Source organism: Neopsephotus bourkii, unplaced genomic scaffold (assembly GCF_033783945.1).
Source record: "Neopsephotus bourkii isolate Nb327-2 ecotype Australia unplaced genomic scaffold, CSIRO-AGI_Nbou_v1 NB_756, whole genome shotgun sequence".
In the NCBI taxonomy this organism is placed as follows: Eukaryota; Metazoa; Chordata; class Aves; order Psittaciformes; family Psittacidae; genus Neopsephotus; species Neopsephotus bourkii.
This window is the reverse complement of record NW_026901254.1, coordinates 3,141,512-3,167,896: the sequence shown is the minus strand read 5'-3', so window position 1 is coordinate 3,167,896 and position 26,385 is coordinate 3,141,512. Positions and strand designations below refer to the sequence as shown.

Here is a 26,385-nt window from a genome sequence, read left to right as displayed (position 1 = left end):
TTTAAGGTGAAATTCATGATATTTGAAAATTGTTTTTTTGAAGACATGATTGAGTTGGTATGTGGTCCCATCACACCCCGTTACTGTGATGCAGATAGTCTTTCCTTTTAATAGAATATTCTACCAGGGGAATGATTCTGTGTTTTAAAATGCAGCTCTGATTGTCTATATTTTGCTCAGGGAAACTGTATCCATTTATTTTGTTTCTGCATCTTGGTGAAAGCATGAACTCAAAGTTCAGTAATTGCAAATACCATTGATGACGGTACTATGAATTACCTTTGCTTAGAAATTTCAGGCAAAACAGCAGAGTACGTAATTACCACTTATATCTATAAGGTAATGAGCACCAGCAACCTCATATACAAAAGGTCACATATCTGTTTATCTGAACATTGAAAGACAGTGACACTATTAACATTGAGAAATTTAAGAAAGGGTTCAAGTGTCTAAGAATGCTCAGCAACCTTTCATTATCAGTACTTTAGGTATATTAAAAGTTCCTTCTCACAGATGCATATTGACACTGACTTATTGTAAATGTACATATCATGTTCATTATGACTTGCTTCATGGAACTGACACCATCAGGGATTCTTTCAATGTGATATTTTGAAAATAGCAAGGTCAGAGGAGATAACTGTCATTTTATTTTTCACATACAGGAACTGTTGTGCTAATATACTTCTAAAAACTTCATGTTTCTACAGAATGGGAGGAGAAAGCATTTTCTAAGAAAATAATCAGCATAATTCAAAAGCTTTAATTCAAATGTTACTGTCAGACATCAATCTAATTAATCAAGCAATCCCCTAGCCTACCTCAAAATTTTACAAAAAGTGAGTTCTGGATAGAGAAAAATTTCTGACAATTCATTTTATGGCTACCACTTCCTTATAAAACAATGCTTTTACTGTTTCATTGCTGAAAAAAATCAGGAAGCTGGATTATTCTGGATATTGATATACTAGTTACTCTAGTTCCTCTGTTTGTTGGTTGTTTTTTAAAATCAATTCTTTTCTTTGTATAACAATTAAATTCTTGCATATGATACCTAGTCAATCTGTTTTGTTTAAAATGTACTAGATAAACATGGAATACTATGTGTTCTACTAAAAGCATATAGATAGGCAGCAGAGAATAAAACTGCTTTTCAAGTGCGGCTGAACTCTGGAAAAAAGATATTCCTCTTTCCTGAGAGTGACTGAGTATATTCAGCTGAGAGGCAAGAAGGAAATATGTAAAATGAGGGTAGAAAAACCAAGTAAAAGATTCAAAAAATAAATATACTGACCACAACCAAAAAGCATACCCACTTCTGAGTACACCATTGACTCAAAGGCTACTGAAAACAAACATGTTTTTTATATGTATATATGAGAAGTGCAAACCAATATGAGTGGATCTGAAGAATGCAAGAGTTGGGGTGAGAACCTACAGTCCAAACTAAATGTATCTCAGGGTTTGGAAGGGTGTTGCTTTTGTTTTACTTCGTGCTTTCTCTTGTCTACTTCCCTTGACTGAATGCTCAGTATGCTGAAAGATCGTTAGTAGTTGGAATGCATCAGAAATACTTCTGAAGCTCATTTTCCAGCTTAGTTTCATCACACACTCTGTGGTTGCTTTACAAAACAAATCAAAGTATTGTAAACGTGGACAATGAACTGATCCACTTAAAACACCCTCCTGGTCCAAAAAAAGCATTCCAACAACATCAAATATAACTAAATTTCTAATAAAAAATATATGCTAGTTGAGTAGTAGAAAATTGCATGCAGTATGCAATATTTCTATATTTAAGATACCTTTATTTTTAACTTATTTTGAAATGTTGTTGAATGGTAAGAGCTGAATTCTAGTACTTGATACTACATTTTTTCTTACCTAGGCATTGGGTTTCAGTACCACTCCAGAGACCATTTGCCAAGCATTCTCTCACATGGGAACCAACTAATGTGTATCCTGTGTTACAGGTGAATATTGCAGTAGCTCCATACACTGTTAAAGTTCCAATCTTATTTCCGTTTGGTGGAGATGGAAGACCACCACAGGAGATAACTAAATTAAAAAAAAAAAAAAAAGAACAACAGAAAAAACTGAAGTATGAAAATACCTTTTATTATTTCTCAGACTGGAAGAAAGTGTCCCACCTCACATTTTTGAAATTATGTTTAAATTTAACATTTTTAAATATTTTAAATATTTAAATTTTAAATATTTAAAAGTAATAAATGTAAGAATTGTAGTTCATAGTAAGGGTTTAAAATTATGCTTGATTTGGCAACACATGTTCTAAATTCGAAAACTCATTAGGATATCTTCACATCTTGACAGCAGCTTTAAACACAACCTATATTTGCAGTTCCAAAACAAGTGAGTAACAATAATGTCTGGGACAGCTGAGGTTATTTCCCACATGTACATATTCCTGACTAATCTTCAAATATACTTTCCCTGGCCATTTTAAGTGTAATGTCTGTTTAAAGATATTATCTTTTTTTAACATGCAGTACTCCGAATTGTTATGAACAATCTTTTTTCTCATTTCCCACCACAGTTCATGATCATATAACATATATGGTAGTCTACTTGCTACAAATATATAATATTCTGTTTTTTTCTAGACTTGACTCGTTATCACAGAAACCTTCAGTAGCATCAGCTCTGCTGCAACGCACAGCTATTATAGGCACTGAATAAAAAAAACCCTTTAAGAATGTATCAGATTCTAATTTAATTTAAACCATACTATCATGTCTTTTGCTTCTAGAAGAATATATCAATAACATTGTAATTTAAGATCCAGACCAATGTCTTCAAGAGATTCACTTACATTTTATGTTAGCATAACTCATGGATTTACTTTTAAAACACGTTAATCACAACTGAATTTCCTATCTGAGAACTCAAGGCCACATTCCTCAATAGTTTTAAAAATTCATTATAGAAAACAACATGGAATTGGGTAGAAATTGGATAAAATAAAGTACATGCCAGTGTGTGATTAAGTCGGTCATAAACAGACTATATGTGATCAAAGTTTCTTATACATAAGGTATTCAGAGGTGAATAAAATTCATTTAGACTACAGTGAAGTCACACTAACGTAATTTGTGGAGTAGCCTAACACTGCAACTTCTAATGCTAACGCTGAATATTAAACTTATGCATATATTTAAAAATCAAATTATATTCCTAAAATGCAATGGAAAGAAATGTTCTAAACATATTACAAATGCTTTATTATTTTTAATTACAGTGATTAAAGTTAAAAATAATCAAACTACTTGAATAATGAGCCACCTGACAAGTTAGGCAGCTGTTCAGCATATTCTTAACCAAGTAAAATAAATTTACTACTTAGGTCTCTTTCAATCCTGAACCCCCTTAGTTTAATGTTTTACAATTTCTTTAGAAATACTATTTGCAAGTACATGTTGATAAATATAATCTAAATGCCTTACCATCAGTGTTTCAATTAGCTTTCCTGCTGCTTTAGAAATATAAACAGATAGACTCTATATTTATATATCCTATCCTTAGCATGTGAATGACAGAAAGAGGGTAAACAGTAGGCTCCTCAAAATCCTCTACAGTGTATTTCTGGATACTAATGATCTATATCCAGAGGAAATATTACTGAATATCTCTTGGAGAATGAAGTTTCCCGTAATTAAGTACTAATCAGTCCTCTATTAGAATGAAAAATAATGTACCTGTATTATGAATAAACTAATGTGTTTTCAATCAGCAAATCCCTGAGTTTCTGTATCTATCTACCTAATACTTTGCTTTTGGTTAAACGCATCACATGTGGGTCACCCCTTTTGCTACTTACATTAAGATTCTGTAATTGTAGGAGTTGGTCAAGAACTAGCTTTTCAAAAACTTCTCAGTTGCTGAACAGTAGCTGTATGTTAGGCAGCAAACAAAAACCTGTTTTTTTTTTACCATGTGTGCTCAAAAAGGGGACAACTGCAGTTAAGAGAAAAAAAATCTCCACCCCCTAATTTTAAATATGAAAACTGATAAAAATATCAATGGTTTATAAGAGATCTAAAATAGTCACCTTATTTTTCCAACTAAGTATTTTTCAGAAAGAAAAATTTCTCTGAAAAAAACTAAAAGAGTAAACCAGAACCAACTAATGCCACACCCCATCATAGAATCATGGAATAGTTAGGGTTGGAAAGGATCTTAAGATCATCAAGTTCCACCCCCCCTGCCATGGGCAGGGACACCTCATTCTAAACCGTATCACCCAAAGCCTCATCCAACCTAGCCTTGAACACTGCCAGGGATGGAGCATTCACAACCTCCTTGGGCAACCTATTCCAGTGCCTCACCAATTTAACAGGAAAGAATTTCTTCCTTATACCCAATCTAAACTTCCCCTGTTTAAGTTTGAACCTGTTACCCCTTGTCCTATCACTACAGTCCCTAATGAAGAGTCCATCCCCAGCACCCCTATAGGTCCCCTTCAGATACTGGAAGGCTGCTATGAGATCTCCACGCTGAACAGCCCCAACCTTCTGAGCCTATCTTCATATGGGAGGTGCTCCAGTCCCCTTATCATACTTGTGGTTCTCCTCTCGACTTGTTCCAACAGTTACATGTCCTTTTTATGTCACGCTTCTTTTAATGCAGCCCAGGATACGGTTGGCTTTCTGGACTGTGAGCGCAGACTGCCGGCTCATGTTCATTTTCTCATCGACCAGCACCTCTAGTCCTTCTCTGCAGGGCTGCTCTGAATCTCTTCTCTGCCCAGCCTGTAGCTGTGCCTGGGATTGCTCCAACCCAGTTGTAGGACCTTGCACTTGGCATGGTTAAACTTTGTAAGGCTGGCTTCAGCCCACCTCACAAGCGTGTCAGGGTCCCTCTGGATGGCATTCCTTCCCTCCAGGGTATCAACCAAACCACACAGCTTGGTGTCATCAGCAAACTTGCTGAGGGCGCACTCAATACCCCTAATGTCACCAACAAAGATATTGAACAAGACTTGTCCCAGCACCAATCCCTGAGGGACACCACTCGCTACTGGTCTCCAGCTCAACATTGAGCCATTGACTACAGCTCTTTGCATCCAGCCAGTTCTTTATCCACCAAGTGGTCCACCTATCAAATTTTGATGTCTTTCCAATGTATATATGCATTGTATTGATTTCTGTTACAGGTAGAGCTTTCAGCCTTGTTCTAAAAATATCTTAAATATCTTTTTCTTTTCTAGAAAATAAATATTGGTTTAAAATATTTTCAGTTAAATGGTGTAGATTGTTCTTCATTGTTCTGTTTTTTTTTTTTCTTTTCTAATACTAATAGAATTCTCTAATACTGCCTCTATAAATTCTATGCCTTAGGTTTATAGCCACATCCCAGTGACAGACTGTGTCAATTTATACTTGAATCACCCTTGGGAGTGATTCAGTACCTTTTGAGATGACTTTGGGTGTTTTGTCAAGCCTTCAGGTGCTGTTGAAGAAGGCTGAGAATCTATTTCATGTTCTTTTTAGTATCTACCAGCTTAGATAGTGCAGCTTGTTTCATAACTGCAATGTATTTAATTTAATTTTATTGCTTGTATTTAAGCAAATAAATTTTGTCTTCTGTTTGTCACAATGTGTATATCATTTAGAAGGCTTTGCTCCACCATTTATATGGAATAAGAAAAGCTATTGCTGTTTATGTTAATTCTGTGCTCAGCATCATATAACCATACGAAATACTCTGGTACCGTTTATCAGAAGGTATCATTGACATGTCTGAAGCCTTAACAGAGTCTGACAGAGCAGAATGATACTGTTCTCTTTTATTAAAAAGACCAGAAGGTATAATTTAGTAAGCTGTGCACCTGATCCCAAGAATTTTTTTTCCAGTGCTGCCATAAAGTTCTCTTATTGATTCAGCTTGTTTCAGAGCAGCCATTCACAAATATCTTCTAACATTAAAAATTTCACTGAATTTTGGAGAAAAAGTCACTCTCTAAAAAGAAAAGAAATCATCTCTTTCAGGATGACACACTCCACTTGAACAGCTCACTGAAGTTACGTACTACTCAGACAATTTGAATGCCTAAGTTTTGTTTTCAGTTCTGCTTAGTATGCTAGGCCTGTCAGTTGCCTATTTTCCTTCATATACTGGGATCTTCTGTGCTGCCCTGGAATTGAAATAGAGTACCTGTTTAAGTACTACTCTAATGTAGGAAAATTTGATGCTTTAAGGGCAGCAGTACTAGCTGCTGTGCCAAATATCCACCCCAACCAAAGCAAATAACACACTGGAAAAAGAAGAAACAAAGTTTATGGGCCTGCGGATTCATTAAGACTTCATACTTCTTGTAAGAAAGATGCTGTATTTTACACATAAAGAGTCTGAATCAATGAATTTCAACAAGTTAATGAAAATTTGCTTACTAGTAGGACATTGATAGCAGAATATTGGTTAAAAAACTTTAAAGATATTTATAAAATAAAATATATGCATTAAGAAGCACAGGATATTCTGTAAACAAGTATGTTTCTTACCCTTACAACTTGGCCTTTCATTGCCTACACTCCAGGTTCCATTAGTCCTACACTGTATGAGTCTCCGACCCAATAAATAATATCCAGGACTGCAGCTGAGCATCACTTGAGCGCCATACTCATTTAGTGACCCATAAATCAGTCTCCAGACAACATGTTCTGAGACCAGAGTCTCTATGCTGGGGCAAGTTACAGCTGTGAAGAAATGACAAATATTAGTATTCTACTTCCAAGTTTATTCATAGATATATGTGTTGTGTTACTGGCAGAAGTTTTGCAATATATAATTGACCATACCATATGCATTCTTGAAATACAAGTTCCAGGAAAAATAATGAACATCATACAATGAGCATTACAAATTGAGAAGCAGTTTGTAGCTTATTTTAATTCAGTGAAATGCAGTGGAACAATGACATATAGTTATGTTATCTAATGCAATTTACTTAAAATTTTGAGACAAAACACATCACAGACTACAGATAATGTAAAAGGAAAAGCAAATAATGCTGAGTCATTTTTGCAAAGGCTCAAATGATGCTTTATTTTCTAATCCACGACACATTAGAATAGCTCTAACAAGCTTGAACAGGCTGCCATAAAAGCTGCTAATACACTTTAAAATACTAATTACTATAAAGATTAGTAATGGTATATTGTGGGTATTAAGGAAAATTATTATATTCCAATTTAGAACATCTGATGCAAAAACATAAAGATGCCAGTAGACAAGATCTCTAGTTTATATTTTTCACAAGGCTTACCATATACAGTATTTCGAAATATTTCTGTTTCAATCTGATACAGTGCAATCCAAGATAATATGCACAAACTATTTACAACATTTACAATATTGACATGAATTCTTGATGTGCCTATGTCTCTGTAAAGATTAGACTAGTTTTATAAAAATATTTATGATTATTTAAAAATAGTTTTATTTGGTTTCTTATACCATATTTGTAGTTCAGAATTTCCCTGCTATAGAAGTCTGAATGAGTTAATGTCTGCTTATATCCCAAGAATACTTTAAAAGAAACTACTGCCCCAGCAACACTTAAGAAAGCTATATTTTCCAAAGAAACACAAACAGGTAAGAGAAATATAGTTTCTCATTTGTTTTCCTTATATTTTGCTAAAAAGAGGTGATACATTTTCTAAATATTTGGTATACTTAGGAATCATTACCTCTGATCTTTTGTACAACATACTAATGTAGCCACTCTATTTAGTGTAAGTCAAAAGCTATTAGGAGAAAGTGTGTAAACTCCTCAAACTATAACGAAGAAATGAGAAGAGTCTGATTCTCATTTACCTTATGTTGTGGTTTAGTGCTTAAACCACAACACCTTATAATAAATTTACACCATTCTACCACAGAAAGGATGAATAAGTTGAAAAAAAAAGTTACATGATCTGTAGGATTTATGCTGTCTGAGAGGTATAAAGTGTTTTTATCACAAGTATGAACGTGTGATTAAAGAGACTATTTCAGACACTTACTGAATTACAGGGAAAATGATAGAAGCAAAAATACTGTTAAAATTTAGATATCCACCACTTTTCAGAACACCCTTGAGAATACTAGAATTATACATCTACCTTTTCCAACAGTTATCTTAATCATAGTAAATTCTAGCATATAGGAAACACAGAACTGGCACCACACAATGTACCTGTGAAGACGTGCAACAATTTATGAAGGGAAAATCATCTGAAGAACTTCAAAAGACAGATATAAGGTTATATTGAGTTGAATTTGTAGATTATTTTCTTAGATTTTTTTTTCCAGTGTATCTTAGGAAAGACTGCCAACACACAGTCACTCTGAAACATAACAGGTCTTCACTTTGGCCTTTATAACAACATTCTGACTAGTTATGAACAGTTTCTCAGGTTAAAGGAGGACTCCCTACTTCCTAATATAATTTAATTTGACATTGATATTAAACTGTGCTTCATAGCTACTCAAAGATTACAAATTATTAACCAAGAAACAGCTTTTCTCATATTTGTTGTTAAATAGAAAAAGCATATCAAAGCGCTTCAATTTATACCTTGCAGTGAAATTTATATAGGCCTGTAAGAAAACACAAAATGTTCTTAATACCCCTAAATATAATGTTTTTATCACTTCTACTTTCAAGCAATATTTTAATTGATTCTTTCAAAGATGAAAGCAAGCTTCTTATTTGGTTTAAAAGTAAAACTTTTAGTCTTAACCATAGGGGAGATCTTCAGACATTTGGAGATACAAGGCTCAGCTATTTCAGGCTATGCAAATAACCACTCTCCATACTGAGGACAGTACATAATTTCTTCTTTCTTTAGCTATAAATATACTTAGAATCTTGTTGCAAGTACACTTTACAAACAACTGTTGGATTGTGATACATGATTGTACAATTTGTAACTGAAGATGTTACTGAGTATAGAATATACTTCCAGACCATGTTGATGTAATCAACTAAAGCTGTTGCTTGAAAAATTTTAATTATTTTCCCCATCCTTCAAGAAACAACAAAAAAAACCCCGTATTAACAGATGCTTGATTTTGTGCACATGGTTTATGAATGAGTGCATCAATTTGCTTCTCTCAGTCTCTCTCTTGCAAACTATGGGTTGGGCACTATTTAAATTGCCATTTACATGAAACTCTGTGAGGGATGATCTCTGTATCTCGCAGGTGGGAATATGTTCTCTCTTTTCTCCAGGTACTTTGATACAGAAATGTATGAATAATATTGCTTTACAAAAAAACCCCACAGGTTTCTGACCATAGGTCAGTAAACATAACTGTAATTTGAAATTGTGATTAAGATTACCTATTTTAATGGCATGACAATCTCCATATACTGATAATTCTGAAGAGACCCAAAAGCAGGGAGTTCATAATGAGATATACCTACCATAAAAAAAGACAAAAAACTAGTTGCTCTATGATCCCAAGTATACTTGCTACTCCAGACTTGAGCAAAAAGTCACTAAGCAAAATCTTTTCTACACAAACATTGGAAATAACCAAAAAAAATAAAACAAGTTATGTTCAACTACACCAACTAAAATCTAATAAGAATTTGTGCAGTAATGTGCTCAGCTTTTAGTTTTAACTCTTAATAATGATTAATTCTTTGTAATTTTGTTATCCTATTTACTTGCTTTTCCGGTCAACAAAGACACTGCACTATCAATATACAGATTTACAGAATCATGGAATCATTAGGGTTGGAAGGGATCTCTGAGAATCATCTAGTCCAAAGCCCTGCCAAGGTAAGGCCACCCAGCGCAGGCTACACAGGAACACATCCAGACGGCTTTTGAGTATCTTCAGAGGGATACGCCACAACTTCCCTGGGCAGCATGTTCCAGTGCTCTGCCACCCTCAAAATGAAGAAGTTCTTCCTCATGTTGAGGGTGTTTCAGTCTATGGCTATTGCTCCTTGTCCTGTCACTAGGCACCGCTGAAAAGAGTCTGGCACCATCCTCCTAGCACCCACCCTTGAGATATTTTTATGCATTAATGAGATCCCCTCTCAGCCTTCTCTAGATTAAACAGGCCCTGCTCCCACAATCCCTCATAAAAGAAATGCTCCAAACCCCTGATCACCCTTGTGGCCTCTCTACTGGACCCTCTCCAGTAGCTCCCTGCCTTTTACTGAAAGAGCCCAGGGCTCCAGATGTGGTCTCGCTAGGATCAAGTAGAGGGTCAGGATCACCTTCCTTGACCTGCTGGCCACACTTCTCCTGATGCTCCCCAGGATACTACTGGCCTCCTGGCCACAAGGGCACACTGCTTCCTCATAGTCAGCTTATCATCCACCAATACTCCAAGGTCCTTCTCAGCTGAATTGCTCTCTAGTAGGTCAGCCCCCAACCTGCACTGGTACTTGGGGTTCCTCCTCCCCAGGTGCAGCACCCTACACTTGCACCTGTTGAACGTCATTAGGTTTCTCTCCACCCAGTTCTCCAACCTATCAAGGTGTTCTGCTGACAGTCAGGGTATGCCACAAAACCATTAATGCTAGTGGTATAATATGCACTTTATAATATGCACTAAAGCAAATAAGCACATTAAAGCAAACAATCACACTAACGCGAATCAGGTATGTATCTCTCCATATATGGTAAATAAGCACAAGAAAGCAAACCACATATATATATAAAGTACAGAGAAAAATTAGCAATGCACCAAATCATTACTGCATAGAGAGAGCAGAGATCAAAAAGAAATACATCACCAATTATCACTGAATCATCATCTACGCCCACACTTAAAGCTGGGAAGCCCCATAGCAGCCAATGCCAGGAGTCTCAAATAACTAGAAAAATTCCCATGCACTGCATCCACCCACAGATGAGGCTTCGGATTTGGCCACAAGAGGGTCCTGTATTTATACCCTTAGGAAAACAACCAGCTTTATGGCAGATCTGTAATTGTTTACTTGCGGGGCCATGCAGTTTCTCATGATCTGACTGTTGCCCACACCAAGAGCATTGTCCAGAAGCTCTAGTGTGGACAACTATGAAGGTCATAGAACAGCTGCACACCTACACTTTCCTGCCTCTTTCTGACAGTCAGCATGAATATATATACTCTACCGAATACATGGTGACAAAAACATACTTTGTTATGTCTCTCAGTCATGAGAACGAAACAACTCTCAGCTAGGTTCCCATCCATTACACAATGTTGCACTGAATGCCAGCACAGCCTTCAGGTGTCCATGTTGCCGATAAACAGGCTGAATTCCTAGAGTCTCAATACCAGAAGACTGACTCTACCCTCATACTGAGTTGTCCTGTCTACAAGCCTTTGCTTATCTTTTCTTATTGTTTAATAAGCAAAAAATGTACATCTCATGCTATTCCAGGAATATCTTAAATATTGTGACTCTGAATGTAATTCTTGTTTCCTGGGAGAAAAAAGACAAATACAACATATATGATGGAAAAATAACTCAATTACAGGAACTTGCTAAAATTATTTGGAAGTGTAATGCCATCTGATACTTTGTTGCCATTTTCAGCAGGTAGTTAACCATAAGGAAAGGGAAAGAGCATTTTTCTCTTACTGTATTGTGAATTTATAAAACAATAATCAGAACTGTATTGTTCAAATATACCCTTTTGACTAAATTCATTGTTAGTTTAAAAAAAGCAAGGTTAAGGTCAAGTTGTATATTATGCTTGAGAGACTAGTGTGGTTTAAATTCCTAAGTATTAGGAAAATAAGAAGACAGTAGGAAACCAAATAATCCCATACACCGCAGAATGCAGGAACAAAACAGGATCACCTTAGCAAGTTGATAGTTTCTGTATGCTAGTAGAAAAAAAAACCCAAACCAACAAATGAAACCAAAACTATAGAATAACAACAAAAAAGTGCTTCTTTTCATTCAATATATTTAAGATTTATTAAAGAAAACATTAGGAGAATTATTTGGTACAGTGTTCTAAATATCCTAGCAAATAAAAACCTCAGCAGTTGCACAATATCTATGATGAGCTGGTGCTGAATCTTTGCCTTATTATATTGAAAAATTCCTTTTTGCATTTGTAATACGACTGAGGCTTTCTTCCAGAACTACTTGTGAGTCATAGCTCTATAACTAGTCATCGTACAGGCATATTGAAAATTATTAAAAATCTCATGAGATTTCTAACTATTTTCCAATCAGTATCTGAACCATCACAGTTACAGGTCAGCGCACCAGAGCTTCTGAAGATACCTACAATGAAATCTGCAATATGCATATTTTGCAAAGGTAACATTAGCTGTTCAAGACAATGTTTGATATTAGAGAAATTACATAACCCAATGAAGGAACCAATTTGAATCTCTGAACAATTATATTAAAGGTGCAATGGGAAACAGCAATAAAGTTATGCCATTATGGGGACCATCCCAGACAATTAAAATCTTACAAAAATTAATTAACCACAAACTCAATTTCCTAGGTTATGTACCCATTTATTTCTATAAAAACAAAATCAAGTGAGAATTGAAGCTAAAAGTTACCATATTTCAGCAGTATTTTTGTTAATAAACATATGCTGGTGCAGGTTTCAGCACCAACACATATGGAGTATGACCTATAGGGGCACATTGTAGATGTACTTATATGGAAACATAGTATAATATTGTATACATTCATACTCTTGGTTCACAAAATATGTTACTTGGTTTTAGAGAACAAGTAGGCTACCTTGGCATAATCAGGGAAATAAAAAAAAAAAAAAGCCACTGTGATCTTGCAATAAGTGAATACACTCAGCCTCCTGATCTTGGGAAGAGAAACACGGACATAAATCCTAACATTTGCTGTCATTGTTTTTTTTACCCTCTCACACAATAGTTTAAATTAGTTCCTTAGATCTGGTCAAAAAGCAGACAGTGCATGGAACTGGAAGTTCAGCTTTCATTAACCAGATCCTACTTTAATACCCTTTTCTGTATATTTCTTAAAGCAGTTTTAGGCCTGCAAATTTCTTAGGGAATAAAAAAGGTTATATTTCCATTAATTTAAAGTGGTCAAGTGTCTGTACATCTTTTTTACTACATGTCTATTGAAATTCTAAAACTAAACATTATTCATAATTATAACATTAAGAATTTTCATTAGACATTTTCCAGCACGAAAACACACCTGTATTAAAGGAATGTTTCCTGCTGGTCCAGAGAACATTTTGTTTTGTTTTGTCATAAAAAATGCTGCTTTACTCATAAAAAATGATGTGCTGACATTCACCCAGTACTTCTAAAAGTATCATACATACTTAAACTCTCCTTAATGCAAACACTGGGACTGTACAGCATCTCAAACTAGCAAGAAATCAAAAACCCTAAGAAAATATATTTAGTAACTCCCCAAAAGAGAAATATTATTTTCAACTTCAGCATATGAAGTGTAGATAGTACAAATCGCAAGGATGTTCAGACAAAAATGTATACTACTTCTCATTTCTATCGGTTTTGAAATTTTGTACCCAAAGCAAAAAAAAAACAAAAAAACAACCTGTACTAGGTGAAAAAAGTGAAATCACTTCTAGAACACTGAAAAACATGGATTTCCAAATTGGAGGAATTTCACAGGAGAAAGAAACACAGGTAAACAAAAACATGGTGAAAAATATTTAACAATATAAATAAAAATGCAAAAACCAAAAGAAGTGTCTCAGACTTTATGAAGTTTAACCATGCCAAGTGCAAGGTCCTACACCTGGGTCAGAGCAATCCCAGGCACAGCTACAGGCTGGGCAGAGAAGACATTCAGAGCAGCTCTGCAGAGAAGGACTTGGGGGTGTTGGTCGATGAGAAAAGGAACACGAGACGGCTTCAGTGTGCGCTCGCAGCCCAGAAAGCCAACCGTATCCTGGGCTGCATCAAAAGGAGTGTGACCAGCAGGTCGAAGGAGGTGATCCTGCCCCTCTACTCTGCTCTTGTAAGACTTCACTTGGAGTACTGTGTGCAGTTCTGGTGTCCTCAACATAAAAAGGACACGGAACTGTTGGAGCGAGTCCAGAAGACGGCCACAAGGATGATCAGGGGATTGGAGAACCTCCTGTATGAAGACATGCTGAGAAAGTTGGGGCTGTTCAGCCTAGAGAAGAGAAGGCTGCGTGGAGACCTCATAGCAGCCTTCCAGTATCTGAAGAGGCTCTATAAGGATGCTGAGGGGGACTCTTCATTAGGGAGTGTAGTGATAGGACAAGAGGTAGTGAGTTAAGCAGGGGAAGTTTAGATTAGATATAAGGAGGAAGTATTTTCCTGTAAGGATGTTGAGGCACTGGAATGGCTTGCCCAAGGAAGCTGTGAATGCTCCATCCCTGGAGGTGTTCAAGGCCAGGTTGGACAGAGCCTTGGGTGACATGGTTTAGTGTGAGGTGTTTCTGTCCATGGCAGAGGGGGGGGGGGTGTGGTTGGACCTAGATGATCTTAAGGTCCTTTCCAACCCTAACTATTCTATGATTCTATAATTCAATGAATGGATTGACCCTCACCAACACCTCTAATTTATTTTGTTTCTTTATAGTTACAGATACTATCCCAAGCATGAACCTCTCTCCATCAAGTAAATAAGTTAGATATCCAAGTGCAGGTCTCAATTTAATTTAGGGAGCAGCACATCTAAATTTTGCACCGACAGATAAGTGCTTTTCTGTTTCCACCTTTCAGCCTCTGTTTTGGAAGATCTTACTTTTCTGCACTTGAACATTCTGAAGAAAGCAGGACACTAATAATAAGAAAAATAATTTTCAATAATTAGCCATAACATGTAATAATTGTGCTATAATGGTGGAAATTCATGCAATAATAGCAAGACATTATACCATACAAAGGAGAGGAAGGAAATTTCATTTCTGTTCTTTTCATTTTTAGCTTGTCATTGCAAGAACCAGCATCTGTATTTCCATAATAGCAGAAAATATTCAAATTCAAAATGTATCTGATGAAACTGAATAGACAAAAAAATTCCCAAAAGAAAAGACTGTGGGTTGTTTTTTTTTTTTTAAAATCTTAGAAAGATGAAAACTTATGACTTTACAGGTATGTAGAAATGCTGATGATACGTAAAGGAGTGTTTCTCAGCTAACTATAGCTACCTCTTAAAATCCTAAACTTGTTATTATGCTTGTACATCCTTTCTTTTTAAGCATTATCTGAATGATGTCAGTTGTGCAAAAGGTCGTAGACACAGTTTATGTGGCATACACTAAGGAAGTAATCGTGCAAACACCAGTACTCATCTATAGTCAAAGTTGTTTGATTATTCAGATTACTTGGATATATCTACACCTTTAGGAAGTGATGTTTTCCAGAAGCGTGCATCACACTCACTTCTCTGACCACTAGTAATGTACTGATTTACAGTTTTCAGCAGAAAGTTTTCATATACTGTCCTGTATTCATATGTAAAGTTACAACCACATAGTCACTCTGTAAAGTAAGTACTGGCCTGGTTTAAAGTATTGCCTTATAAAGGCTTTCAAATAGCAATATGCGTAGATATCTCTAGTTTCCTTCCCCTTGTGCTAGAGATCTCTATGTAGCATAACTGGAGCACGTTGCTTTGTCATTCAGTTAAGATGTCTTAATAGGTATCTGTTGATCGGTATTTCATGCAATTAAATTCAATAGCTCAATGTCTATGATTCATCTGTATCTTGCTGTATGACCAACACAAATCGTTTCTCATGATTCAAGTCTGATGTAAATACTTTTAATGAGAAGAAAGGAATTTAAACATCTGCTTCAGGAGTTATTATCAGAGATAACTTGTAAAACAAGCTGCACAGATTTCAACCTTTATTTTAATATACCTGGGGATAAAATTGATTCATTTATTTACCATTTACCTTTCTGTGCTGTTTGCTGCTCATCAAGTCTGAGATGTTTCTGTCTCTGGAAACTAAATACATTTATTCTTACAGCAGGTTGTTGTGCAGATTATCTAAGCTTTTCTGTACTTTGCAAGTAAAAGAAATCTTGGGTAATGCATGTCTGGCTCTGAATAGCAACACATTTTGAAAACATTGGCTTTAATATTGTCAAATAGATTACTAGCATTTTAATTTCGCACTTCTGGCTTTACAAGTAATGGTATTCCTTTTCAAAATGAATACATTTTTAGAAAAGAAAAAAGAAGAGAAAAAATGTATGTATTTTGTAAGGCTATTATAAAAGTTAAATTCTTTTAATGTTGAAAGTTGTGCTTTATTTACCTGGGTAGTCACTGTCTAACTAAGTTTGATCATTTCAGTAACACAAGTTTTGTTGGGGTTTTTTTGCACTGAAGATACAATGTCATTTATTCAGTATTTTTAATACCCATTTAGTTTAACTGGTGTCTTCCCTCCAAAAAAAAATCTGTTGATATTTTTTTCTGATGAGCCATTGAAGTTATGTTTTCTGTAGCTTGTCCATTTTATTATTTTTTTTCTGAGAGAATGAAGTGCAGCTCAATACACTGGAGCACTGCCTTCCCTTGGCACATGTCTCTGAATTCAGAGCATGTCTGTGTGATCACTGCTGCTTTTGAATAATCTGTCATATGTACTCTGTGGAACTGCTCTGTACAGTTTTAGGCACTGTCCTTCAAGAAAGGTGTAGACCAATTAGAGATAGTCCAGAGGATAATAATGAGAATCATTGATCCAGAAAGTATGAAGAAAAGAGTGACAGTGAATCACAGCAAGACAACCATCTCTACAGAAAAGGTGACTGAGTGTATTGGGTGCAGGAGTCAAGGTGTTGGTGGGGGGAGTGCAGGGGTGGCCTCAGTGAGAAAAGGCTTGGGCTACTGGACTCCTATCCGGGTTAATTATCTACACTAGCAGCATCTTAAGAAATAGTTTTTGCTTTTATTTAGAAGCTATATTAAAATAAATCAGTGTTTGTAACCATTACTGTGAAAATGGAGAAGCACATTAAACATAAGAAGAAAATATACATGGAACTGAATTATCTAATAATTTTAATTCAGGTTTTTTGAAGAATATAAACAAGGTTTGTTGGTGTTTTTTTTTTTTGTTGTTGTTTTGGTTTTTTTTCTTTTCTATTAAACAAATGCATAGGCTTCTCCTTTACTTAATGACTGTATGCTCCTGATGGCAAGTTCAGGGCATATATACACAGAAAACCTAAGCATCACCAGCAGATGAGAAAGTTCAAGGGAAATATGCTTGATAAATACATGCTCACTTACATTTGCAAAGAGGTGGCCTCCCTTTGTTGCTCCATGATCCATCTTCTTGACACACTGCAGTTGCTTGTTGACTAGATTCTAGCTTGAAGCCCTCATTACATTCATATATCAATCTACTGCCCAAAGTGAATTCATTGCCTATAACTGAACCATTTCCAGGGGAGTCAGGAATACCACAAGATACAGCTGAAATGAAAGAAAAGATAGAGAATTGGCATTTCTTCATGTGTTTTTTATTAATATTATCCCACTGAAATAAGAAACAGATCAGTAATTTTGACTTACCTTGTTCATAACAACTGAATTTAATTTTCCATAGCATTTACAACATTTACAAATGTAACAGTATTTAAAATATTGATAAACACTTTGAAGTGCATCTAACATAGACAACATTTTGTAAATCATTATACTGTTTAATACAGCCACTGTAGAGACAGAAATAACAGCAATTAGAATTCCCTAGCTTATTTGCTAGGGTAAAAATTCAAGAAAGTGTCCAAAGTGATTTGGTTCAAGAACCAATGAACTGGAAAAATTCTTAAATGCTTTCTAATAGTCTGTTTCCATTCTCTCCGTGTTTCTTTCATTCCTGTACTACTATAAAAAACCCCTCCGTATATGTTTGATCTATAATTACAAAACAGTATTATTTAAGAATTCAATGTAACAGCTTTTGCCTGATGAGAAAAACACCTAAATGACTAGTCAGGGAAAAGTTCCACTGATATTAAGGACATTATTCAGATATCTACACACTTGTTTACTTACTTAACTAATTCACTTCAGAATGCTAAATATTATCTGAATTCAGGCTTATTCATTTTCCACATCATGAAGGAAACTACTACTGAATTATTTTGACTTTTTCTTTTTTCTCCTTCAGAATTTATCTCCAGAGAAGCAGTTATTCTTTCAAGCTCATAAAATTTAATTTGTTGTCAATTTAGGGAAGTTTGAGTGGCATCTAGGTTTTTATTTTTTTCTTATTTATTTCTTCTACCAGAGCTTAGTACAGTTAATTTAAAAGTATCTCATAATATACAATGTTATGGTGGAGTACAATCACAAAATATCTATTTCCGTCACTTTTAGGAGAGAATTTCAAGCCAGGATTAGCTTCTGCCATCTCACTTCTCAGTTCCCCTGATTTTGACAATAAAAAGAAGAAAGACAAGTCTTCAGAATACTTTTTTTTTTTTTTTAATCTTTTAATGCTGTTTTATTTCAAAATATTTATTTATGCAGCTACTAACTCTAGGTACTTGAGTAAGTCAGTAATGTTGGTAAAGATTTTATATTTGCCCCATAGCACTTCTGAAGGAAAAGTCATAGTATCATTTTATTTGAAAGGATATTATTTTCTTCAAAATGGGAACTTGGAGTGGAGAACCCATCACATTTTTACAGTTATTATATATTTAGAAGTTTACATACAGAATCAGTAGATGCTTCAAGTTTGGCATCCAGCTTATCATTTTACTGTAAATACACAGAATAGAACACAGCTTTGAAGTTTTAATTTCTAAATATTTAGCACTAAGAAGCAGAGTTTTGCAAATGAAAATGCCTTTTCCATATATATAGTCAATTTTAAGAAGCAATTCATTTTAGCAATTAAAAAGGCCTTTGGATATTTGTTCATCTCCCCTTGACACTGTGAAGATTTATTTTTTAAATAAAGTCAATATATTTCAAAAGAAGAAATGACAGCCTTTGTCATGTTAAAAAGAGGTTAAAATAAATATTTAAAAAAATCTGATTTTTATTACCATTTACTCAATTCAATGTATATGATTAATTTAAAAACACGTCATCATGGTACCATAAACACAATTTTCAAATTTGTTTTCAATATTACCAAATTGTCACATTTGATGCATTTAAATTAAATACAACACAGTACTTTGCATATGACTATAATGAGGAGAGGTAAGCATTATAAAGTGATGAATGGCTAGTTCATTTCATTTGCTTCCATCTGGAATGTGTCAAATTTCTGACAGAAACAGAACTGTAAGAATGTTCTGAGATAAACTGCTTTCTTTGTAACACAACTTCTTCCACCCCAATCAGTGCTTCTCTTGCCTTGTCAACACTGAGTACTTTTTCCTCAGCAACGGCTGAGCCCCCTGCCACTAGAAGGAGTAGTGGTGGGACAGAGAAGGGAGAGAAAGGTGGAAAGGAAGGGGTTCTGGAAATACATGAATAATGCTCTTAATGGTGCTAGAGAAGATGAAGGGCAAAAGCAAGTTCTGCTGGTTCTGAGAACAAGTCTTTGTATTAGGAGTCATTCCCCACATGATGACCACAGCAGGAGTGATAGCTCTTCAGGGCTCTGGTGTACTCAAAATAGGCAGCAGAGCTACATCTGATTCAATGCCCTTTCTATTCCCTTAACAACCAATTTAATCCTTTACCTACCACTGGAACCAACTCTGACCATCTGTCCTATAAGCAGAATTTTACACTTGCAAAATATTTATTTGCATCCCGAATTATCAAAAGGTTAAACTCACTCTGTTTTACTGCATCAAAAAATGCCAATGCATTCTCCATTTCCAGTCATGTTTTCTGTGAAATGTTTCAGTGCCTCCAGAGCCTTGCACTATGTCCCTCCCTGCCCTAACAAGCCTCTCAGTTCTGTGTTGTGGCACTGTGTCTGAACACTTGATGTAGAATGGAACCGGGTTAAAATTTAACTTCTTGTCAACTTTTCAGGTCTCCTTTCTGATATCAAAACAACAATCTCTGTGTTAAATGTGCATACCTTTAACTGTATATACACAAAATACTAATTAAAAAAAAACTATTAGTATATTTACCCATTCATGTGTGTGTGCATCTGTACATAAAGATGGCCCTTATTCTAGTTCTCTCTAAATACTTCAAACACAAATTAACTTCAAAAAAGCAATAAGAATTTACTATGTCATTTGAAAATAAACAAAACCCCAGGTCTGTTTAATTCATGTTAGAAGCAAACAATTCTGTCAGCATTTGCTCTTCACCTCTAGCGATAACCTTTCGAGAAACTAATGACTAGTTCTGGACTGAGTAGCTCTTACATGCAAGTTAGTTCTAAAGAAAAAGTGATGTACAATGCTCAGGGCACACCTAGGTGGGCTTATCATGTATGTCAGTTCTGATGCAATGTCAGGTGTGCCAAAGCACCTCAAAATCTATGCTTATCTGTCCTCAGTCCTCTAATGTCTGTCATTCCTCTGTTGCTGCTGCATCTTGTACTGCGATACTGTGAGATTGTTCTCACCGCTGCTTTAGCTACTAACCAAAAAAACAGTTTTGGCATTCTGGTACTGTTCCTGTTACAGTCTATCTGTTAATTTGTTGTTTGTTCCTTCCCCAGAAACTGGGATTGGAAAGAAATATTCTTACTACTACTGATTTTATGAGGATGCTAATGTCTTTTAGAACAATAGTGTCCAAGCAAAACATATTAGCGCAGCTAGTTTCATTAAATAGTAGGTACTTTGACATTTGAAGTAAAGCTAGCTGAAATAAACTGACTGAAATGGTGTACTGTCTTTGGACAGTGGAAACTGTCACTACTATCCCACATCCAAGTATTTTGAAGCTCACAGCTTGCCATATAACTATAAAATGGTAAAGAATGGTGTCAAAAAATCCTCTGACTTGAGGAACTGTCAACATGCTTCTTAGGTCAATGATTATATGAGATGGCCAGGCTCCATCTGGGACACGTGCATTCATCATGTGAAAAGTATGTAACATTAATTGTCTCTATTTTCTTGCACAGCAAAAAAATGTACTTCTTCCAAACAACAGGCAATCAATACAATTATAATGCCTTTTACTGCCAAGAAACTTGGATGCAGTTATAGTTGCTCTTAAATGTTCCACATGTGCTACTAGAGTTTATTTCTTACCCAAACCAGCAAATTTAAAGTTTATGGGTACACAACTAAGATATATTTAAAGCATGCAGATTCACTGTATACATAAAAGAAGCTGTAGTTTGAATTACAGTGAGACATTGAGTTTATTTCCATAAAACTAGAAAATCCCTAAATTTAATGCAAAAGCATTTGTCATTTAGTGACCTGCTTCTGGCACTGAACATAGTGCTGAGAAAAGCATTTAAATACCCTAAACTTAAAGGTAGCAATAGAGAAGTCACTAAAAGTGGGCTTCATAACAAAATCCATGCTGAATGGCTGTCGTGGTTTAACCACAACCATGAACTCTCCCTCATCCATGTCACCCTGATGGGATGGGGAGGAGAACTGGAAAAAGGTAAAATCTGTGGGCTGACATAAGGACAGTTTAATAACTAAAATAACGTAAGTTATAATAACAATAATAGGAAAAAAGAGAGAGAAACATAAACCCCAATAAACACAAGTGATGCGCAATGCAATTGCTCATCACCTGCTGATTGATATCCAGCCTGACCCGAGTAGCAACTGGTCCCTTTCAGGTAACTCCCCCCAGTTTATATACTTGGCATGATGAGGACTGGAGGAAAGCAAATGTCACTCCTGTCTTCAAAAAGGGCAAGAAGGAGGACCCGGGTAACTATAGACTGGTCAGCCTCACCTCCATTCCTGGGAAAGTGATGGAACACCTTATCCTTGGTGCCATCTTAAGGCATATCAAGGATAAGAGGGTTATGAGGAGCAGTCAACATGGCTTCACCAAGGGGAAGTCATGCTTGACCAATCTCGTAGCCTTTTATGAGGAAATAACACGGTGGATGGATGATGGCAGAGCGGTGGATGTGGTCTACCTTGACTTCAGCAAAGCGTTTGACACGGTCTCCCACAGCATCCTTGCGGCTAAATTGAGGAAGTGTGGTCTGGATGATCGGGTAGTGAGGTGGACTGTGAACTGGCTGAAGGAGAGAAGCCAGAGAGTTGTGGTCTATGGGGCGGAGTCTAGTTGGAGGCCTGTATCTAGTGGAGTGCCTCAAGGGTCGGTACTGGGACCAGTATTATTTAATATGTTCATCAATGATTTAGATGAGGGAATTGAGTGTACTATCAGCAAGTCTGCTGATGACACTAAGCTGGGAGGAGTGGCCGACACGCCAGAAGGCTGTGCTGCCATCCAGCGAGACCTGGACAGGCTGGAGAGTTGGGCGGGGAATAACTTGATGAAATATAACAAGGGAAAGTGTAGAGTCCTGCATCTGGGCAGGAACAACCCCAGGTTCCAGTATAGATTGGGGAACGACCTGTTAGAGAGCAGTGTAGGGGAGAGGGACCTGGGGGTCCTGGTGGACGACAGGGTGACCATGAGCCGACACTGTGCCCTTGTGGCCAAGAAGGCCAATGGCATCCTGGGTTGTATTAGAAGGGGGATGGTTAGTAGGTCGAGAGAGGTTCTCCTTCCCCTCTACTCAGCCCCGGTGAGACCTCATCTGGAATATTGTGTCCAGTTCTGGGCCCCTCAGTTTAAGAAGGACAGGGACCTGCTGGAGAGAGTCCAGCGCAGGGCAACTAAGATGTTTAAGGAAGTGGAACATCTCCCTTATGAGGAAAGACTGAGGGAGCTGGGTCTCTATAGTTTGGAGAAGAGGAGATTGAGGGGTGACCTTATTAGTGATATAAGTATATAAAGGGGGAGTGTCACGAGGATGGAGCCAGGCTCTTCTCAGTGGCAAACAATGATAGGACAAGGGGCAATGGGTACAAACTGGAACACAAGAGGTTCCACTTAAACTTGAGAAGAAACTTCTTCTCAGTGAGGGTGACGGAACACTGGAACAGGCTGCCCAGGGAGGTTGTGGAGTCTCCTTCTCTGGAGACATTCAAAACCTGCCTGGACACGTTCCTGTGTAACCTTATCTAGGCGTTCCTGCTCCGGCAGGGGGATTGGACTAGATGATCTTTTGAGGTCCCTTCCAATCTCTAACATACTGTGATACTGTGATACTGTGATGTGCTGTGGTATGGAATACCCCTTTGGCTGCTTTAGGTCAGGTTCCCTGTCTCTGCTTCTTCCTGGTTTCTTGTGCCCCTCCTCATTGGCAGAGCATGAGAGACTGAAAAGTCCTTAATCTGGGTAAGCACTACTTCACAACAGCTAAAACATTGGTGTGTTACCAGCATTGTTCTCAGCCAAAAGCCAAAACACAGCACTGCTCCAGCTACTACTAACTCTAATCCCAGCCAAAAGCAGAACAGCAGGTTTTCTCTATGATATCCAGTCAGAAACACTAGGGAGAGCAATGCCACAGAAATCCTAATTATCATAGAATCATAGAATAGTTAGGGTTGGAAAGAACCTTAAGATCATTTAGTTCCACCCCTCTGCCATGGGCAGGGATGCCTCACGATAGACCATGTTGCTCAAGGATCTGTCCAACCTGGCCTTGAATACTGCCAGGGATGGAGCATTTACCATGTCTCTGGGCAAACTGTTCCAGTGCCTCACCACCCTCACAGTATTCTCTAACTTGGTTACATACAGGAATAACAAAGAAACAGAAAACAGGGCTGTGGATGTTATGTTATGAATGGTCATTTGGTCTATTTTCCTATAACAAGCCAAAACTGATCAATGTTCATCCAACTTGTTCTTGAAAGACCTCCAATGATGAAAATTCCATGTTCTCCACAGGCAATCTATTCCAATGTTTCTCCATGAGAAAAGAATAAAAAATAAAGTCAAACTGAAGATCCTATAGAAGTAAACTTATCTGTAACTCTTTTATCTAGAAAGGACATAGATAATTACTTCATTCCTCTTTGGAGCTACTTTAACATATTAGGAGATTGTTAGCAGGTTTTCCCTCAAACTTCTTTTTTTTACTCTGAAGTACTATATGTCTCTTACTGTTTTCTATTATGAAGTATGATCATATGTTTAGAATACATTCTAAGAGGAAACTGGGATTTGTAACTCCTGTACTGTGCTACTTACCTCGCATTTTGATTTTAAGGCTTGGTGCCAAGAGGGACATTTTTTGCATAATAACATTTGTCAAAAAGGTAAAATACACCAAATAGCTCATTTTATAGAAAAGCAGTTTGGTGGTCCCAGACTCATGGCTCTTATGCAAACTACAAATGGATATTTTTAAGCCTGTTAAATAAATTTCATCAGTCTTCTACCCTAAGGCAGACACAGAATGCAGTTATGGTCCTGGAATAAGCTTTGTCTCCAGATATCTGCAACCCAGCACTCCTGATCCATATTGACCCTGACAACTGTCTTGGTTTTTTCTTAGGTTTTTGCAAGCTTTTCTTGCAAACATTTTCTCTTATTTTATCATCTATGCATCCCTGAGCCTCAGCCTTCTTTACTTACTCACTCCCCGCATGGGCATCCAGATACGAACCAAGAAGTGGTTAAGATGACATATGTGGTTGCCAGAGTCATTACTGGCACCTATTTCCTCTCACCAGCTATCTACTGCTATCATTTAAGAATTGGTATTTTCTCTGCCTGCTTTCTCTGCATATTTTGAATGTAGCGTGACTTATGTTTCTCTTTTTCCTTCAGAAATAAAAAGCAGTTAAGTTCTAATTTCCTAGATAGGAGTCAAGTTCTTTATACATTGTCCAGGACATTATTGCATGCATTTGCACTGAGAAGGCTGAATTGAAAAATATCTTCTGACCTTTCAGATCAATCTCTATTAAATACGTGTTCATATTAAAATTGTAATCATTATATTAAATATGCAAAATCACTCCCCTTTTCTAATAATAAAACCAAATTTGATTTCAAACATTAACTCTGATATAGTCAAGTTATCAATTACAAATATAATGCTGCAGAACTGGTTTTATAGAAATTTTAGACTTAATCAAAAGCATTTTCATTTGTAAACAACATACAATGAAAACCATGAGCTGGACCAGATGTGCAATTTTAATTAATTTTCAAACAGAATGCATGTATTTTGATAACAGATACTAAATAAATTTGGAAACATGCTTTCCATTTCAGAGTTTATTGAAAAATAAATATTCCATCCAGACATAAAAGTTGGAATAATTGTGTCAGCGTTGTAAAGTGATATATTAAAATTGAGGAATCCTAAATCAGTAAGAAACTTCTAGTAAAGTTTAAACTCTCTTCCTATCTCCCAAATACATTTTTCCCCTACTGCTAACAGATATCTATGTGCCCACAGCCACATATATTACTGAAATTGTAAATATGACTTAAAGAAAAAAAATATTTTTGAATAAGCTGCATTGATAAAAATTTTACAGTTATTTCTTCAACATAGTGATAAAATAATGAGACACAATGTCTGAAATATTTTGCGATTTTCTTGAGTCTGCTTAATTTTTTTCAAAATTTCTCACTTTCTGTGACTCTTTGTCCTCTGGTTATCCATGATCAAGTTTTGGGACCTCGTGTCAAGTCCTGCGCACATCTGTACATTTTTCCTCTCACTTTCTGTGCTTTGTTACATTCTGCCTTTAAAATTGGGGACTTTTTTTAAAAAAATGTTCAAAGAACTGTTCTCTGATTATTCAGATTTTTTCACACACTTCATGTTTAGATATAGTGTCAAAGTTAGAATGGCAAATTGGTAATCTTTTCTCTGTCATAGGTATTAACAATAAATATAAGACTTAGAAATGTAAAAGAAAAGCACCTAAAAATTAGAGTATTCAAAAAAAAAAAGAAGAGAAACTAAGAAAAAAAAGGACTGCACTATTTTTATAACAATTCTAAAGCAACGGAATATCATATTTTCATCATACAGACATTTGCTGTTTGGTCACACAAGAGTGGTAGTAGTAGTAGCAGGTTACTATAGTCTGGATGGATAAACAGTCAAAAGTTAAATGTTAAATTTACATACAGTTCCTATCTGCTGAGGAATCATGAGATCTTAAATTCTGCTGAAAAGGATGATACAGGGGGCCCTAAAGTTTATGGCACCAAGTCCTCAGGGCACCGCAAATGACTAGATTTCTATGTTAAAGCAAATCAGAACTTGAGCTCACACACAAATGCTTGAATTTACTCTAACAGAACTTCATCCTCAACTTTCCCAATCTTCTTGCCAAGATGTAGGACACATCATCATTTCGGGTTCTTTAGTGTTAGTACAAAGTGTCTGGGAGCTTTCAGCTTCTATGCCAGCACCAGAAACTGCACCTAAAATGTACTTTAAGTCCAAAAGCAACACTTGCCCCTAAACTTACACT

At 36.3% G+C, this 26,385-nt stretch overlaps 1 protein-coding gene across 2 annotated transcripts in view; it reads right to left on the bottom strand.

The window, feature by feature from the left end:
* Positions 1-26,385, bottom strand: part of CSMD1 (CUB and Sushi multiple domains 1) — a 1,128,271-nt gene that overhangs the window by 59,240 nt on the left and 1,042,646 nt on the right. For both annotated transcript variants that reach the window (XM_061354960.1, XM_061354961.1), the window contains exons 50-52: positions 17,228-17,413; positions 6,522-6,716; positions 1,885-2,058 (exon numbers count right to left, since the gene is read on the bottom strand). In XM_061354960.1, coding sequence (XP_061210944.1) covers positions 1,885-2,058; positions 6,522-6,716; positions 17,228-17,413 — 555 coding nt within the window. The remainder of the gene's footprint in view (positions 1-1,884; positions 2,059-6,521; positions 6,717-17,227; positions 17,414-26,385) is intronic.